Source organism: Argiope bruennichi, chromosome 7 (assembly GCF_947563725.1).
Source record: "Argiope bruennichi chromosome 7, qqArgBrue1.1, whole genome shotgun sequence".
Taxonomy (NCBI): domain Eukaryota; kingdom Metazoa; phylum Arthropoda; class Arachnida; order Araneae; family Araneidae; genus Argiope; species Argiope bruennichi.
Window position 1 is genome coordinate 70,943,188 of NC_079157.1, and position 20,670 is coordinate 70,963,857.

The 20,670-nt window shown below is 27.5% G+C and overlaps 1 protein-coding gene across 2 annotated transcripts; it reads right to left on the minus strand.

Moving 5' to 3' along the window:
- LOC129975656 (nuclear pore glycoprotein p62-like) lies at positions 1 to 20,553 on the minus strand. 2 transcript variants are annotated; one of them, XM_056088759.1, is made up of 11 exons: positions 20,434 to 20,553; positions 13,642 to 13,774; positions 12,012 to 12,182; positions 10,910 to 11,923; positions 8,573 to 8,650; positions 6,130 to 6,331; positions 4,787 to 4,946; positions 3,656 to 3,840; positions 1,915 to 2,026; positions 371 to 437; positions 1 to 163 (listed from the first exon to the last, which is right to left on the minus strand). In XM_056088759.1, exons 2-11 carry the CDS (start codon positions 13,763 to 13,765, stop codon positions 75 to 77), a joined length of 2,202 nt encoding a protein of 733 aa, XP_055944734.1. In that variant the 5' UTR covers positions 13,766 to 13,774; positions 20,434 to 20,553; the 3' UTR covers positions 1 to 74. The 2 variants fall into 2 exon arrangements, with proteins under 2 accessions (XP_055944734.1, XP_055944733.1); XM_056088758.1 differs by having other exon boundaries at positions 10,904 to 11,923.
- Between the last annotated feature and the right edge of the window lie 117 nt (positions 20,554 to 20,670).

Genomic DNA, 20,670 nt, shown 5'->3' on the forward strand with positions numbered 1-20,670 from the left:
TCAATTAAAAATAAAATTTTATTAACTAAAAATTTTCAAATTAAATTCAACATCTCCAAATCATCTAATTATAATTAATAAGTTCCTCTAAATGTTTTTTCACTTTCTCTTTTCTGAGTTTCATGCAATTTGGATACCCCTTCCAATCGTCTTTGAACAGCAACTGAAAATTTTAAACATTAGTATTATTAGTTTAGAGACACCACAAAAACAATGATTATTTTTTAATTTGAGTTGAAAAAAGTTGATTTTATTATTTTCTGAAAATTATAAACATAGCTTGAAAATAATAATTCTTTGACAAAAATAAAATTACATGTTAATATTTTTACAGATAAAAATAGAGAAATGTTTTCTACTTTATATTTACCTGTATTTTGATCGATCCATTGCAAGGCATCCATGTGAGCATTAAGAATTTTAGCAATTTGTTGTACCTGAAAAATATTAAAATTAAATAGAAATGTAGTTAAAATGCAGTAAATATTGTCGGGACTGAGATAAAAGTTGTATATTTAGTTTTGTGATGTATGTATTAAAGCCTATAAATTTATCAATCAAAAGTGTGATTGTCCTTGTTCATACATATATTTTACAAATTTTTTGGGAACTTTAGAAATTATATTGTTAAATGACTTAGCAAGACAAAATAATTTATATTACAATCCTATTTTTTCTTAATACAGAATAAAATATTAAATTTATAAATTAATTTATACATTTTTATTACTTTTTTGTATACAAAGTATTGCAATCATGAAAGAATTCAAATTCAAGTTTTGGAATCCCTATTCCAGAAAACTCAGAACCTGAAAACACATTTTTGGAATTAGATCTGTCTATGAACATAACTCAACAACATTTTGAGCTAGATGTGTGAAATTTGGTATGCATTCTTTACATCAAATTTGTAAATTTCTATCAAATTTTGAATGAAAGTAATTCACAAGAAATTCGTCTGAGTGCAGCTAAACACAAAAACTTCAAAATGCAGAAATATATTAGTAAAATCTGGTACACAATTTTAGCCTCTAAAATATAGATCAGTTTCAAATTTTGAATGAAATCAACAAGGAGTTGGCTGTCTACTCTCTGTACATTACTACATAAACTAGATATTGCGTATAGTATTTTACATAAATCTGATAATTCACCAACACATGGAATTAGATAAAAGTTTTTGGCATATGATTTTATTATTAAAATTGTTTTTCAGTGCCAAATATATGTTTGAACCAGTCAGAGAAAGAACATTCAAAATCCAATTATTATATTGCAAAACATTCATGCTGGATTCTTGGAAAAAAAAATCTGAGCAATTGTTTGTTCATGGTTTTGCGTAATTGTCACAATTTTTAGGTATGTGGGGGCTACAACATTCCTTTATTAGATAATATATAAGAAAATTTTGAAGAGATTGCTCCCATTGATTGATTATGTATATCCAAATTTATTTGTTGATTATATCCAAGTTTTTTTTCTAGAATTGCAGATTTATTATATTTTTACGTATTAACTATTTGGTCGTTTTATAAAAATATCTCTCAGAATGCAAGAAATTAATATTTAAAATTAAATATTTATGCTTTTCCTATTATTTATTTTACTAAATAAGAAAGGAAAATTATCTTTTTTAAATAAAAATAATTTATATGTTAATTTAATTGAAATAAATCTCTGACTCATTACAAGATTACTTTGAGTGACTTAAGGAAAAAAATTCTGAGAAATCCTTAAAACATTAAATTTTTATTTTAGAAAGAATGTACAAGTCTTGGCAATATTTAGTTGTTCTACTATTATTTTCTTTCAAATTGTCTATTCGTTACTGATTTGTGTGCTTCCAAATAAATTATATCAGACAAATAACATCAAAGGTCTAGAATAGTTTTTTAAAAATAAAATGTAACTCACAGGATCATTATCATCTTGGACTTTATTAGCAGTATTTACATGTTCAATAATCTCCCGGATATCTTCTGACATGCGTTTTAATTGAGCATCAATGCTTTCTGCAAGATGATACCTAGAAATTAAAAAAAGAAATAATTATGAGAAAGAATAACTATCTACGATTCCTTTTAGGGATGGACGCTAGTCAATTCTAATGTCATTATTGAAGTAATTACTACAGTTGATAAAAGAGGGGGAAAACCTGAATTTTATGTTTAAGTTATTTTTTAAAAACTTAAATTTTGAGTTCCTTATTCCCATGCATCCTGAGTGGTTTAATAACAGTATAGATTAGACTATCCCCTTCCGATAATGGGGCATACCTCCATGAAAAGAATTGCACCACGGCCCATGATACTTTAGAATTAAATCATATTTCCACTATGCTGTTATGACATTCTAATCATTTCGTATCTTTGGGCAACTTCCATACAGTGAAGAGTTGCAAATCTTGAATAACAATAAAGAATTGAGCATCATAAAAACATAATGATGTATGATATGGTAATTTCAGCATCACGAGATGACTACTTCTTGATGATACTATCTCACTAAGGAGTGGGATGCAGAAGGAAAAACACATTTCCGGAATTTACTTTATTGTTAAATGTAAACTTTTCATGTTTCATTTTATCCCTATTTTGTTGAATTAAACTTTTCCTTACGCATGCACAAAAGCACAGAATTTAGAAGCGCAGGTTTTAGAATCTGTTGGCAAACAATAGGTTAAATTATGTTCTAGTTAACAAAAACTTTTTTTAACTGACTCATGTTTACAAAGCAAGAACTCATCATTTACTATTGAAAATTACTTTGAATTAAGATAGCTGAAATTTCATATGGTATCTTTGGACAAGAATTCAGGGATATCCATGATGCTTAAGAAAAAAAAAAGTTCCATGTAACTTTGAAAATAACTATGAAATATAAAGTTATGGGAAAAGAAACAATTATTATTAATAAAAATACAAAAAAATATAGCAATTTATCTATAAAGGTAAATTGTCTGTAGAGATTAAATTAAGTGGAATAAAAAAAATATCCTTTAAGAATATTAACAATAATTACTAAAAAGAATTTATTGGTAATTGATAACATTTTCAAATTAAGGAAAATGCTATGAAACAAAGTAAATGAATTGCATGTATTTTTTTTACAGAAAATAAATTATATGAAAAAATAACTGAATTTATAGAAATTATTAACTCTAAAAAAAATTAAGTCTTTAAAAAAAAATTGTACTGCTTCATAAATAACTTTCTTAAGCTATAAAGAAAATCTTTACTAACTAATATATTTTGGTAGGTAAGTATGTGCATCCCATAATGATTTTTAAAAAATTAATTACTTAAAATTTAAATGAAATTGTAATGTTTTAGTTGCTACTTTTAATATAATGCTGAGGAGGCCATTAACAGCAAATTACATAAAATTTTAATTAAATTTTTAGATTATCATTAATCCAAGCAATTAATTTTAAATAGATAGAGAAACTTAAAAGGGCATACTCAATATTTTTTTCATCTAATCTAGAGTATAATTAATTCTATTCATGAAAATGAAACTTTAATTAGACCACAATCATTTTAATCTAAACTAATACAATGTATTGCTTTATATTCTATAAACTAATAGGTTTAAATCCCAATATCTTTATGTAAGCAATTATTGAATTTATAGGCAAATAAACAAGCATTCTTACGTATGTTCTCTTTCTAAATCAGCATGTTGTTGCATATGGATATTTGGAGTTGATTCGATTGATTTTTCTAGAGGATTGAGCAATTCTTCCAATTCAGATTGCTGTGCTAAGATAAAATCTAATTCTAGATCTAATCTTTGCTGATCCAATTTCACTCGTTCAACTGCATCATTCAGAAGTGTAATCTGAAAATCATAAAAATAACAACATGTACAATAAGGCTGAAAAATAAGTCATTCATGAATTCTTTTCATTCCAATAATTTACAAAATCTTTGTTAATAAAAGTTCAAAAATTATAGGATAATAAGCAGAATACAAGACATTCTAATAAAATTATTCCATGAAATTTATAATTTTATATTTCCAACATGTTAAAATAATCTTAATTTTAATAGCAAGGAGCTTGATATTGAAAGTCCAATCTAATAATGACTCAATAGCTAATTTCTAAGAGATGAGTTTCTAAATGAGTTAGAGATGGGCATGTACTTACAACTGAAAAATGTTCTAAGTACTGTAAAGAAATTTTATATTATCTGTATTAATAAATATACTCCTGAAAAAAAAATATGGGATTTAGATTTTTATGCAGTTCTTTGGTCCTTTCAGCCAGTCATATTTAGTAAAATATTCTATACATGTTAATATTTCATATAAAAAAATGTTTAAATATTCTGCAATTAAAAACCACCTATGTCATGAAACTTTGGATTGCATTATAAAAGATCATTCAATGGTAACTTCAAGAAACAACTGAATAGTGAATAGGTGGATGGATATTTCTAAATGAACTAATGAAAAGGCTTCATAACTCGGTCAACTTAGTTTCAGAAGAGCTTAACCTTTTATTGGGGGGAGAGAGGAGCTTGCACAATATTTGCTTAATCAACAAATCTGCAGGAGTGCATTTTTTTAATTCAAGCAAAAAAGAAAAAAGAAATTAAGGCATTTTTCAACTGTAAAGTATATTTTATTTTGAATGGTTAAATTAGATATTGGACCATGATTTAAAATAAGCAGCCTACATATATACTAGTAATTTTAATACTTTTATGAGAATGAAAATTACTAATAACTAATGCTGAATTGTAAATAAAAGCTAATTACTAAAAATAAAAAGTAAACATACTTTTTCTCCATTCGAGATTAACAACCTATCCCAAGCATTTACTTGAGTGGCTTGATTCAAAAAAACTTTTTCTTGCTCTTCCAGTTCAATTTTCCATTTATTAATTGAATCTTCTAACTGTCTAAAATTAATAGTGGCTGGAGATGCCGCACTAGATGTTCTGTAGGAAAAAAAGCACCTGTGAGTTTATAATGTTCGTAATATTGATGTAGAGTATTTTTTCCCCCCCTTAAGTCTCACAATTCTTAAAGAAAAAAACTATCCATAAATCTAAAATATATAGACAATTTAAATTGGTGATAAGCTATAAATACATACATTTCCAATGGATGACCAATATACAGTTGGTAATGAATTAAAAAAAAAGAAAAACTTTTATCTGTTGAAAAACGACTTTCACTGCCAAATGTGATAATTCACCAAAGTTTTATCACAATTTTATGAAAATCTGATTAATTCATTCTGGTAACCATTAAATGCATGAAAATTTTCATTTTTTTCTTACAACATTTGTAAGTAATAAAACTCATACATATCTCTTGTTTAATTTCTATATTTTTGACACTTCACTCCTTTCAGGCTCCTATTATTACCAGTTTAATTTGATAAAAAGTTCTTGATAGCATCATCACAAATTAAGAGAAAAGAAATAATTTATATAGTACTCAAAATGAATGCGTAACAATCAGAACATTGTTCCAGATCTCATCTAAGAAATAAAAAATTTTGTACTTTTGAATTTCTATCTTCATCCAATATTGTCACCTGCTATTTGGTTTTCTCCAATATTTTCAAGATTTTATAAAAATGTTACAACTTTTCTTTGATGTATTTAAATTATCAGAATGATATGACTTCATTTTCTTCTGCTTATTCACTGTATATTTTATCCATAATAATATGTGAAAATAGTGTTATTCTACTCAGCCAATAATAAAGTTATTTTCACCTATTATGTTTCAGATAAGCTTCATTTTTGTAAACATGTAGGTTATTTTTTCCCCCCTTCAAATATATTAATCAATATATACAACACAAGAAGAGGTATGCCTATTTAGGTAGACTTTTAGTCTGCCAATTATATCTGAGAACTGATTGTCACTCATAACAGATGAAATATAAAATCATATGCACATAGGCAAATTACTAAGGAATGAGATAGTTTCTTCCCAATGGGATATTGCTGTTGGAAGGATATTTTCTATCTCTCTGTAATTCCAAACATCAAAATAATTAATATAATATGCAGATTAATAATAATTTCACAGTAGTTAACTGAATAAAAAGAATGCTCTTTATAAATCGAAATAGATAATAATCATAATGATAAGTATACAGCTTACACTGTCGTGGTAGTGCTCAATACTGCTGAAGTTATAGCAGATGATACATATGAAGCTGAAGAAAGAGATGTTGGAGCACCAAATAAAGAAGGAGCTGTAGTTGTTGCTGTGGTAGTGGATGTTGCTGTTTTCAATCCAGGAAAAGAAAATCCAGTAGATGTTGAACTGCTCAGAGAAGTTGATGCAGGAGCAAAAGAGAAAGCTGTAAGAAAAGATATTTCATTAAAGCAAATTAATTGAAAAAAATTATGCAATCTATATCACAAAAGCCATTTTTATTACATTAATCATTTCTGAGAAAACGATCTTTCTATAATACATAGTATATATATTTAAATAAAACTAATAGACATTGGTTATTATGATGTATTAACTTGATTTTTTGCCTTCACATAAAGGTTAAAAATAATAAAATTAATAATAACTGATCATGTCACATTCAATTCAGTCACAGAAGATAATTTCACGTTAGACACAATTATATCAGTTAAATATCAAATCAGTGGATCTTTAATAATTCCTCTTACTGTTGGAATACAGAAACCATATGATTTAGAAGTAAAATAAATTAACAAGAAAAGATATTATATAAATTTTTAATTGAACAAAAAGGTGGTTTAAGAATGTTAATAAAATTTTAATGAGTGTGTGTGTAATAACTTCAAGTTTATTATGCTCTAAAAATAATTTTCTAATCATTCAAATTCCAGCTTTAATGTAACTTCTAAATTAAAAGGGTTCTTTCCGACAGAATCAAAACTCTGTGCATACAGGTTCTTTTCTAAAATTACATAAGATCGAATAGTTTTTCCTGTTGGCTTTCTTCTTTCCTATTTGTTTCGCTAGACTGTTCTCACCATCATTTGTGCAAAGACATCTTGACAAAAACTAAAAATTAGATTATTTCCTTAGAAGTATTAAAAAAAAAAAAAAAAAAAACAGTCAAAGAACTTAACAACCTTAATATATATATATATATATATAATGGCAAACATCTTTCTTTGAAGAAGCACTATTTTAATGCCTTCATTCAGATAAGAAATGAGAGAAAAGAATGATTTTAAAATTATTATTTAAGAGCAAATATAGACAGGATTGCTTTTATAGTAATAATTTTCCAGTCTACTTTTTAAAAACATATATATAGTAATAAACAAAATCTTTTTTTCATTCAAAAGATAGTTTTATATTAAAATGAGAACATCATTTGCCTGAAAATATTTTTATACCTAACAGCTTTTCAAACAAATAAATAATGTGTACCAAATAAGCTTTTAAAACTGCTGAAAGCTATTTTTTTTTTATACCTCATTAGTTTTAAAGAATTGTACAAATATTGATTAAAATAATAAGAGGCAACTCACAAGTAAATAAAAATGATTCAAATTATATATAATGTTTTCGTTTAATAGGAATGGCAATAGTACAGATAAAATGAAGATTGGAAATGGAAAATACAAGGTATCAAATTGCAAATTAAACAGGAAAGTTTCCAGTCAATTTTGGCATTTAATGAATTTTCCAGACCAAAATATTTACTTCTTTTTCTCAAATCAACTCCGAAGGCCATTCTGTGTTTCCCCAGTAGTATATTTAAGTATTTATGTCATTAGTGATATACATTGACAAATTTTTCAATAACTAAGAAATTAAGGACACAATTATAATTTTCCTGATTGAAAAATTTGATATTTACTATGTTTCTGTACATATTTTTTACTTCTTTTTTTTAAAACTAACTATGTTTTCTATTTCCTATTTTCAAATAATCTTTTTCATACATGGAACATAATGTTTAATTAATAAAAAATTACCCATCCCCAAACCATTTTTTTTATGTTCTGAAATACTTAATCCACAAATTTCAGAAAAAAAAAAAAAAATTTCAAAGAAATAATCTGTGTTTATATAAAACTTTCATTATTAAATTTGTATTAATTCAATTTTATTTTTAATTTACTACCAACTTATTTCTTTTCTCAATAAAATTTACAGCTCAGAGTATTATTGTGCAATAACAAGACATTACAAAAAGAAAAGAAAGGGAATTTTTTTAGAAAGCAATTATAGAGGGTTTTTCTCCATTTTGAAGTAATAACTATCATTTTAAGAAATAGTCAAATATTTTAAGAATATTTAATGGCATTACAATTTTTATATAGACCATTCTGAAAATCTAATTTGATTTGTTATGTATCTAAAATTTCAAATCAAAGCTAACTCCTGTAATAATTTCCAAGAAACAGCTATTATTACACTCCCAGTTCTTTCAATGTTTACAATTCTATTTTATCTAAGCCTGGAGTTATTTACTGATAATTAATAAATATTTGCAAAAATACGAGTGCTTATCTAAAGGATTTAATAGTATTACAATTAAACCAACAAGAAAAGGCTTATAACTTATATATATACATTAAAAAATGGTGAATCAAAATTTTACCAGGTGCAACAGATGCACTAGGTTGAGAAGTGCCCAAAGAAGGAGCCACAGTTGCTTGAGGGGTAACTGATGCAAGAGCTATAGGATGAGAGAAAAAATTACATTATGTTAAAGCATTACATATGGAATAGCAAGAGAAAAGTATTTTATAATATTAAAATCATTTATAACATTTTATTGAAATGGAAAAGAGGAATATTCTAATTCAAGGGTCAAATGCTTGAATTTCTCATACACAGGAGTGATTGTGATTCCATTTGTATATTCTAATACAAAGTGTGTTCTAAAAATCCTCAATAATACTGAATAATGTAATGCAGTACACATGCATGCATATTTTTAAATAACTTCATTGGCCCAATAAAAATAGTAATTCAGAGGAAAAAATTAAAGAAAAATATTAATATTTTAGAATGACATAATTATGAGGTACATACACACACACAAACATTCATATTTTTCAACAATTTCATTTAGCAAAGCAAATGTACAATTTAGAATAATAATAATAATAATAATGCACACTCAGTATAATATTTCATAGTATCACATATCAACATTTCTTTTTCCCAGCAATTTTCAAAAATTAGCATTAAGTTCAACTTTTATGTGTTTGGAAAGAGGCTAATAAGTCTTGGGAGTTGATGAATTTAGATTTTTCTTTGCTGCCAACTGAAAGGTCAACTTGATCAGCAAAACTATGGGTTTTGGTATGATCCTTCAAGTAGCAGATTGAAATCTGTATCAACCATCTTAACAATATTACGAAGAAACTGCTAATGGAAAAAATAAAATTCATGGAAAGTAAAGAATTTTCACAAAATACCTAATATTTAATAAATTTTCTAAAAATTCTTTACCAACAATACCATAACACCACCAATAAAATTAAATGCACTTTAAAAATGATGCATAAAAGCAGATTTAATCAGTTTTGATAAAAAAAATTTTTTATTTTCTTTTAGCTTAAATTATATTAGCTTTAAAGTTAATTTCTATTTTTATGTTAAGCAAGTGACTGCTCATTTGATAATTTTTCATTTATTTATATTATTATTTTGATCTAATAAAAAGTTTTCACCATATGAAATTGCATTTCCTCAAAGCAATGAAAGAGATTGCTTCAAACTACAGCAGGATTCAAATACTCAATTTGTTGAAGACAAATTGACAACTCTTTAGTGGACATTTTTCTGCATCAAACACATTCTTAAAACGTTTTTTGAAAATATTTAAATTAGTTTCATAATTGAATTAAGTTCCAAATTTTTTTAAAATTTTTCTAATAATAATTAAATTATTAGAAAGGCGATTCTCAGAAGTATTAACAATACTCTTCAAAAATTGAATAAATGCTAAGAAAAAAATCTGGTAATTACAAAAAACAATCCTTATATATACATGTAATGATTTCTCTTAATTTAAATTCTAATTATTCTGCATTATGGGCTAACTTTTAGATTAAATTAGCCCATATTGCTTTATTCTAGAATTTTCTTTTATTTCCTGACCCAAACCCATTTTTTTTATTTAATTATTTCTAATATAGATTTTATAAAAACTGATGACGTTCTTTTCCCTCATGCCACGAACAAAGGGATAAAAATCCCTAACACCTATGCATTCCTTTCAATGACACCTAATATTCCCTTTCTTAAAATGACATGTCTCACAGAAATTCTTTTCAGATTCTTTTAGTAAAATACCCTAAAATCCCGATGTAAACAGTTACAACGCACATTTTACATGTTCATCTACACCAAATAATAACCCAAGACATATAATTAATAACTTATTTGAAATCTAATTAACTTTATAAAAATATAAAAGAAATTACTCCTACAACATTTATGTTGATGAAAAATAATTTTCATTCATTCTAGACTTACAGCTAATAAATTATGTTGATGAAAGCTGTTCAAAAGCCTTACTTTTTCTTACACATAGTGTTCAAAAAGTTGAAAAAAATTGCAAAAAATCTAGATAGTAAAATAAATTCTTAATTATTTTTATTTTTCGGTTGCAATATTATTTTTTCTTCAATCTGCTTAAGAAGAGATTTTAAAGATGATTTGGTTTCAGAATATTACTTTAACACATTATTTAGAAGTATAAGAAAAAGAAATTTTAAATAATTCTGTTTAAATTTTTATTAGAAGAAAAATTAGTTTTCATAATTTTTGAGATATTAATTATATAGTGACGGATTTTGAAAAATATCACTTATTTTGAACTAAGTTATTATTAAAGGTATATAAGTAGATTTGTGTTTTTAAAAATCTTTTTTTACATAACATTCAAGAAAATTTAGATGGCAAATTGCAGTATAACCTGTACTTGTAGTACTAGGAGCATTCCCGCCAAACATTAAGGAACCAGAAGCAGAAGTTGTAGCAGTTGGAAGTTGGAATGAGCTGGCAGTACTACTTGTAGTAGTAGTTTGTGTAGTACTAAATCCAAAACCTGAAAATTGGGCTGGGGCAGTTGTTGTTGTGGCAGCAGTAGTTGCAGGAGTTCCAAACTGAAAGCCAGTTGAAGACAGAGCAGGTTGTGTGGTACTTGTAGCTGATGAAGTAGTAGTTCCTATTCCAAAACCTACAGTTGGCACTGAAGTTGCTTGAGTGCTTGATGGAACTGCACTAGTTGCAGAAGTAGTACTAGCAGCCATTCCAAAGCCACCAAAAGTGCTGGCACTTGTAGCAGTAGGCATACCAAAACCACTAAATGAAGTAGTATTTTGAGGAGTTCCAAATGCAAAACCAGTTGTTGATGCTGGTGGAGCAGCTGCAGTGCTTAAATTAAATGGAGAGGCTGTAGTCGCAGTAGTGGCAGCAGGCTGTGGTTGGCCAAAAGCAAATCCAGAACTTGCAGTGGTAGTAGCAGGTTGTGCACCAAAACCAAATCCAGTGCCTGTTGTAGTGGTAACAGGCTGTGTTCCGAAACCAAATCCAGTACTTGCTGTAGAAGCTGGTGTAGCTCCAAAGGCAAACCCAGTACTTGCAGAAGTTGCTGGGGTAGAAAAAGCAAATCCAGTATTTGCAGAAGTTGCTGGTGTAGTGCCAAAGGCAAACCCTGTAGTTGAAGTAGCTGGTGTAGCACCAAAGGCAAACCCAGTGTTTGCTGTTGTTGCAGGCGTAGATCCAAAAGTAAATCCAGTATTAGCTGTTGAAGCTGGAGTTGAACCAAAAGCAAATCCAGTATTTGCAGTAGTAGTAGCAGGTGTAGAACCAAATGCAAAGCCAGTTCCTGTAGCAGCTGGTGTACCAAATGATAATCCACCTCCACTTTGCAAAGTTCCTGAGGTAAAACCAAAACCAGAAGAAGTCGAAGCAACAGCATTAGGTGCAGCACCTGAAAGAAAATTAAAGTCAAAATTAAATGTTTAATCTAATTGATACAAATATAATATCTGAACTAGTTACACAATTAAAAATCATACCAAATGAGAAACCAGAACTTGCTGTAGTAGTTGCAGGTGCACCAAATGAAAAGCCCCCAGAAGATGTGGTTGATTGAGCACCAAATTGAAAACCAGTGTTAGCAGATGTTGTTGGAGCACCAAAACTAAAAGCAGTGGAAGCAGTAGTTGCAGGAGTACCAAATCCAAATCCTGAAATGCAAATATAGTTATAATTCTAACATAAACAAATCACAATATAAAAGGAAAATATTAAAGGAATGACTATGTTCACATAATTTTAATTTAAGCATTAAAAGAAGAATTTTAAAATCTTAAACTCACTCTTGTTACAGATATAAAATATTTTACTAAAATTAAATTTTATTAATCTATTATTTTTTATCATGTTATGAAGGTTTATAAATTGTTGAATATTATACTAACAAATATTTTTGTTTTTAATTAGTCAAATTTATCTGATTAACACCTTCAAATTAACATGAAAAGTCCTCTGAATTTTTCACCAATCTCATAAGAGCAAAAACTTTGTGCAGTCTTGAAAATTCTTACAACTTTATCAGTGCAGCTTTTTTTTTTTTTTTTTTTTTGTATTACATAAAATTAAAAATTAAATTCACGCAAATGTCATTCTTAAATGCAGCAGCAACTTCTTAGTTATGGGTATCTCAAATAAAAAACTCCCAAAATATTATTTTAACAGCTTTTTAAAAAAAATTCAAACATACTAATAAAATACCGAAGAATAGAAAAGAAAAGAATGGGAACAAAACATTTTTTACATTTTAGTGCCCGGTACTTTAGGAAATTATACAAGCTTGCTGAGTAATATGGTAACAATTTTGTGTGGCTTCACCAAACGTAATTATTAAGTGTATAATCTGAAAAATTTTCCATCATATTTGAATAACATTTATCGAAACATTTAAAACATTAACGTACAAACTGTGAGGCTAAAGAAGAAAGAATATGAAAGTCATAAACATGATTTAAAAATATATGCCCAGGCCAACAGCTTGATAAAAACTAATGGTCATTAAGTGAATTTTTTAAAAAGAGGAATTTCTTGTGAGTTAACTTTTTAAAATACTGCAATCTTTACTCCGTATTCATGTGTTCATTTGTATTCTCTAAGTTCCATTATTAATTTGCCAAAAAAGCAAGTATTTTCGGCATTAAATATTTTTGGTTAATTCTGCCAAGATATCAAAAATAAATGGTGAGTAACAACACCATTTATTTCTTGCCCATTTATTTCTTGTTGGCATGGGCAATAAGAAACATGGCTACTATAGTAAATATAAACAGATGCTTACAAAATTAATTGGCTTTCAAAAATAAAACTTCAGTACAAAAATTATTAATGTATTCAATCAACTGGATTTGATTTAAATGCTTTTATAAAACATTAACTAGAGAAGACAAATTTGAAACTTTAATCAAATTATTCAGTAAGCATTAGATTTAAAATATTATATACAATTCTAATATTAACAAAAAAAAAATTACAATCTTTTTTTCCCCTTAATGCATATTTTATTCAGAAAAATTTTAAAATTACATAAAAATTTAAATCAAACATATAAACATTATTTATTTATTTGGAGCGATGCAAAGTGTTTCAACTGAGAATAAAATAAATAAATAATACCTCCAGATGAAGGGGTTGATGCAAAACCAAAACCTTTATTTTGCTGTTGCTGCTGTTGTCCAAATGTAAAATTTGGTTGTTGTCCTGCAGGCTGTTGCCCTCCTGCACCAAAAGTAAAACTCATACTGAAATTCTGAAAAAAAAAAAGAATATTGTTGAAGATAAATTTTTTTAAAAATGACATAAAATTTCAGTTAAATAGAAATTCTATATAGAAGGAAAATTATATTAATATATATATATATATAATAAAAAATAGCATATGGAACTAATTCTAATTTAACAAATTATATGAAAATCATAAAATTTTAATTTTAAAAATTTTTGCAAATATTGTCAATTATATTAAGGAGACTTTCTTTTTACAACCACTTAAGTGAATAAATTTATAACATTTTTTATTTTTTTTATTTTTAATAATTAAAGTAATCACCCTCATTACCAACAACCTTTTACCGTCTAATGTGTAAGTTTTCAATGATGGATAAATGAAAATCAATCCATCAGTTGAAACAGTCGTTAAGATTACCAAGAAACAGTTGTTGACAAACCTTCTTTTGTTCCAAAATTATCTAACATAAATTTGCTTTCAATTCTGCCCTTAACACTTGATGACCTAATTGATACTAATCATGAAGATTACCATCTTTGGTATTTTAAGCATTTAATGTATTTAGATAAACATTGTAAATGCTTTTAGTAGCAACTACTGTATTACTACTCCTGTGAAACTCAAAAAAGCATTCCATAATGGATAAGTACCTCTTCTGGTATTTGGATGGCCTTTTCATCTAAAATTACAAAATAATAATTACAAGTAAATAAATCATTTTAACCTTAAAATGTCTTAGGCATGACTCTGAAATGCACAATGAGCTGATAAGTGGTAAAACAATATTGATATATGCAGAATATTTGGCCCCTTTGATATTTTAACTAATCTCATATATAAAAATAAAATAAGTATTAAAGATTTAAGTATAAGATTTATTTTAATAGTATTAACTAAATATATTATAATTTATAGGCATACAATATACAATCAAATCTTAGAAAACAAGCAATTTGCATTAGAGCAAAATAAAATATTAAAAAGTGATCATTTAATATGTACATGGATGAAGTTTTGGCCAGATAGCATAGCCAAACGTGACTAAGTGGAGTTTGCACAAGTGCCTGTAAAGCTTTTAATGTATAAGATTTTATCTCCAGTTAAGATTTAGGGTTAGAAGTGGGAGCAATGAGATCAATGATCTGGTGGAAGAACATAGCTGAAACTACTGAAAAACTTGTGAAACTGCATTCTGAGTCAGCAAAAAACTACAGTAGAGATTTGGTATGGAGAGGAAGAAATAATAGATGCAACTGAACAACAACTTTTCAGTGAAATAAAAGAGATGCTGAAAGCATGAGAAATAGCTGATGCATAGAAACTGCCTGATAAATCAGTATAAATATGCTTACTACAAATTCAGGTACTTACATATTATCGCAACCAGGTTGGCGCGATTTGTAAGTTTGAGTAAGAAAGTATGAATAGAAAGAAAATGTACATTTATTAATTACAGATAATTGCCGTAAGTAGGGTCACCAAATTTGGCGATTTATGCAAATTTTGGCCTGGTTGCGTTAATACGCAAGTACCCAAATTCATTTAATGCGCTTTGTTTCTTTTTCACCAAACATTGAAATATAACCAAAGATGAATATCTTTAGATAATTTTTATGTAAAAAAAAGAGCATGCAATATAAATAAACTACAAAATTAGAGTATCTTTTTCAGGAATGGAATACAATGTTCTTTTTTACATAGATTCCAAGTGAAAAATTGTTTTGCACTACGAGTAAGATTTAGGAATGAATTATGCTTATTAAGCATTTAATTTTTATTTAAGTTTTACAAAACTGATAATTATAAAACATAAAATTATTCAAGTCAAATATAAAAATAAACAAAAGTTAATTTCAATTTCTTTTAAATATATTATTTAAGAAATACTTTCATATAATATATAAAAGAAGATCAATTAATTGCATATAATTATGAACTCACATATTAATGAAAATTATTAAACTCATAAGCATACACATGGGGTCTCTTTGGCCCCATACTTTCTCTTTTGTTTAGAAATTTATAAAAGTTTATACTTGTTACTTCCTTCATGGAGAACTAGAAGAAGATTAGAACAGAAATCAATGAAACAATGTGTCATTTTTTATAGGAGGATTGGGATCAAAATAACTCTGTGTATGCTAGTATTTTAGATTCTTTTAATAAAATGTCTATAATTCAGACATCTTCTCACAAGTGTTTCTATTGATAGATAAAATGAAGATAGCTCAAATTTGCACACTGGTGAAACTCGGAAAGTGATCATGATACAGAATTGGAACAAAATGTAGATTCTGAAGTCAAATCTGGTCAAATCTTTTTCTGCTTGTGGAAGGAGGGAATCAAATTTTTATATAATAAGAATAAATTTTCTTAAAATTTATGTTAACAATTCATTTTATTCTGAATGAAGAATGATAAAACTATTTTTAAATTATGTACATAAAAATGAAAGTCAAAAGTTATGGATTTTCTAAATTAGATGTTTAATCTTCTTTTTCCAAAAAATTTCAAATTTAAATTATATGTAAAACATAGATTTTCTTATTCTTTTAATATTTTCATTAAAAAAACACTTACATTAAAAATAATAAGTTTTATATGAATGGAATGGGAAAAAGGAAATGAATACAATAAAAGTATGGGAAAAAAGGAGCTAAGTGGTTTTGGTTTTTCTTATTAAAAATCAAAACTGTGTCTTAAATAGAGCATATTTACATGAAAAAACATTCATATATTCTGAATTTGGAGTCAAAATAAGCCTATGTGTGTGCTAAAGTAAAAAAAATGGGTGTGTGTGCTGAAGATTAAATGTTTATTAATAAATATCATTCTGATTTGAAATATAAATTAATTAAAAAAAAATGTCATCGGAGAAAGTGATAAATATTTTTCACTTGTTAATTGAGACATTATGAAATTAGAGAGTAATTACAGTGCAATTTTTTAGATTCAATATACTTTAAAACATAAGCCCAACATCAGAATGTTAATTATTTCAATAAAAATCAGTTTGGTTTTATGCCTCAAAAGTGCACTGAAGATGCTTTGTTAAACCTTAATAAATTCGTTTTAAAAGGAAAAAAGAAAAACCTTCATACAATCCTGGTTTTCTTAGATATCAAAGGTGCTTTTGATAATGCTTGGTGGCCTGCTATTATGCATCTATTAAAAGGAGCAAACATTCCTGACAATTTATTTGCCGTCATTTCTAACTTCTTGAAGGATAGAACTGCAAGCCTGTCCTTAGGTCACTCCTCAAAGGAGAGGGTTTTACAAAGAGGGTGTCCTCAGGGATCTGTTTCTGGGGCTTTTCTCTGGAATATTATTATAAATGATTTATTGGAAAAAATCGCAGCTTTCTCTTCTTGTGAAACGATTGCTTTTGCAGATGACTTGCTTCTTTGTTTTCAGGGAAAATCATTTCACAATACAAGCGGACAAGCACAGATTACTCTTGATTTTGTATCGGACTGGGCAAAGAACCATAAATTAGAGTTCAACGCCATCAAGTCAAAAGTAATGGTCTTGGAGAGGAGAGAGAACCACGTTCGTAATAATAACCTCACCCTTAATGGAATTCCTCTTTGCTATGTGAAGGAATTAAAATATCTTGGAATTGTCCTTGATAGTAAATTCTCTTGGAAGCAACATATTTTACATCTTTCAAATAAATGTGAAAAAATTCTGTTTGGTCTTAGTAGAGTTGCTAGAAATAGTTTTGGTCTCAAATCTAATGTCTCATCCCTCATCTACAAACAGGATATTGTACCATTTATTTGTTACGGTTCTCGAGTCTGGGGTACTGCTCTAAAGAAAAAAATAAATTGTCGGCTCTTAAGAAAAATTCAAAGGAGAATACTGCTACGAGTTATTTCTGGGTATCGAACGATATCTTATGAAGCTGTATTTTCTATCTCCGGCTTTCCACCTATTGACATCTTTATAAACCATAGTAATGAATTCAAGAACGCAACGAAGAACCTGGCCCATAAGAGTCTAGATGATTTCCTTCAAATTTCTGAACTTCCCCATCCTGCTGAAATATTTCCTCTTAATGTAATTAGTTATCATAATAATATTGAAGACAACTTTCCCGTTGTCTGTTTTACAGATGGTAGTAAAATTAACAATAAGGTTGGGCTTGCATTTGTTGTTTTCCAAGATTACATAGAAATTGAAACTCATCAATTCAGAATAAGAGATGAATGCAGTGTTTTTCAGGCTGAATTGCTTTGCATAGCCCAAGCAGTTTCTTGGATTTGTGACAATGAAAACCTTTCATCAAAGTTCTTAATTTGCAGCGACTCCCTTTCATCTTTACATGCCTTAAATAATATCAATTCCCTAAACCAAATAATTGTTAAAACACAATCCAACCTGAGTTTTCTTCAAGGCAGAGGTGTGCAAGTTTCCTTTTCTTTTGTTAGAGGTCATACAGGAATCTATGGCAATGAACGCGCCGACTGGCTTGCCAAAGAAGCGACAAAACTTGTTCATTCCATTCCTATGAGCATTCCGAAATCTTATTTAAAGAATGTCTTTAAAGATAAAGTTATATCTGAATGGAATACTTTATATCAAGCATCGACTAATGCACAGCTCACTAAGGAATTTATTCCATCCATACAGAGACGCCTAAAAGCTCACTACTTGGAGTCAAATTTTAAACTTATCCAGTTTCTGACTGGGCATGGAAACTTTAAAGCATATTTAAAACGATTCAATTTGTCGCCGACTGATAGGTGTTCGTGCTACAGTGGTGCAGTCCAGGATGTCAAGCATTTGATATTTGAATGCACCAAGTTTATTCCGGAAAGACGTAAACTGAGAAACTGCCTTCGAAAGAACAATATAGCTTGGCCTCCTCATTTATCTGCCTTTGTACAGTGTAAAGCATCCATCATTTCCTTTTGTACATATATTAATAGTATTTTTCCCTGTATGATTTAAACTTTACTTCAGTGTGTTTGCCTACTTATATTTGCATATATACTTTTGTATTTGTATTTTGAATATTTTAATTGATCATGCTTCTTCAATTGTTTTATAGCATTTACTGTATGTTTCTATTACTATGTGAGCAATTTTGTTTCATTTTTGTTTTTGTTTGTGTATCTACTTGTTTCCCCCTATTTTTCTTTCTTCCTTTTTTGCATTTGTGCCTGCGACCTTATATTTGAAATTTATTTTACTCTCAATTGCGTATTGACTTACATCTGTAAGCCTTGTGGTATACTTGTTGGCACACAAGGAGTTTATTCATAGAGAACAAAAAAAAAAAAAAACATCAGAATGTTTAGTAAACTTCTATAAATTGAAAGATCAGATATAAAAAAATTCGTAAAATCTAAATGCCAATGATAAAAAAATAAAAACTCCAACACTGCAAAAATTTGAGATTATTTTTAACTAGATGCACATGTGTAACAGAGAGGCTGCTGAAACTAACAATTCAAGAAAAAAAAAAAGAAAAAAAATTCTTATCTCTTAAAACTGCATAAGAATTCTGAGAAACATTACAACTACTTTTTGCAATGCAAGTTATATTAATTATAACTTATGTTAACAGTACAGGTTATTATGATTTTTTACCAGAATTTTAAAATGGTTTAATAATTAATTACAGCTCTTTGCATAAGCACCAAAACAACAGTTGTAAGATAAATATAAAAACAGTATAATTATATTACATAATAATATATATTTTAAAAGATTTAAACAAGAATTTAAAAAACTGACAAAATATTACTTCAGCTCTTTTTTTCTTTAAAAAAGTCATAAATTTATTCTCTAATAAAAAATCTATTTTTTTATAAATAATTTATTTCATTTCCTATATATCATATTCCTTTATTATTATTACAAATAAGGCTAGAGATAAGATACGGGAGTTATCCATTAATTAATAAAAAATAACAATTGCTTGCCCATTACATTTAAAATGCAAATAATAATTATTAAAATCAAAATATCAATTATTAAAGCTAATAAAAACACTTGGTTTAAAACAATCAGTATTGCACTAAGTGAATTAAAAAGTTTTAAAAGTTTCATTTGCAAAATTTTAAGGTCTTCAACTTCTTTCTCAACTCTTAAACTCTCTTTTTAAGTTGCCTTGTGAATTATTATTTATTTATTTTCCTTTTAATTCTTTTAACAGATATTCTGCTTTAGTCACCACCCTGAGTACCTTCACTTAAAAGATTTTATAATGTTAACACAGATAATTTGCATTCGTTAATAATAATGTAACATGATTTTCAAAAATGCCAATGCCAGATGTACCGATATTTTTCAAAAAAAAAAAAAAAAAATTAGGAACGGAAACAGAAAACTTCTATGCAAAAACTTGAGTATCTGTCTGATTGCAGATTCCTAACAATAATCATTACATTTTTGATAAAATGATAGTGAAATGGGAAATGATGAAATTATACATCTAATGACAACAATGATCTAAATATCATATTAAAAAATATACTGCACTTTTTTTTAAGTGCATAGAAATAAGTCTTTAAAGATCTGAAAAATATTAAAGTTATAATGTTCTTTCAACTTAAGATCAGGTAATAAGCATGACAGTAGAGCCACTATTTAAAACTTCACTATTCATTAATATGAATTTAGAATAATATAGAAATACAGGCAATGAAGAACATAATTAAAACTATAATTACCAGCTAAAAATCAAGCAAGTACTTTTAATATTCAATAACAGTCTCATTAACCGCAGAGTATATAAACAAACGAAATAGAACTTTCAAACACAGGATACTATTTTCTTCTAACGGTTGCAGTTATTTGATATTTGTGAAATAAATACGCAGAATTCTAGAAATCTAATGCATCTTCATGACATGATATGATGAAGGTATTTTAAGAATCATTAAATATGGATCTTTAATTAAAAGGAC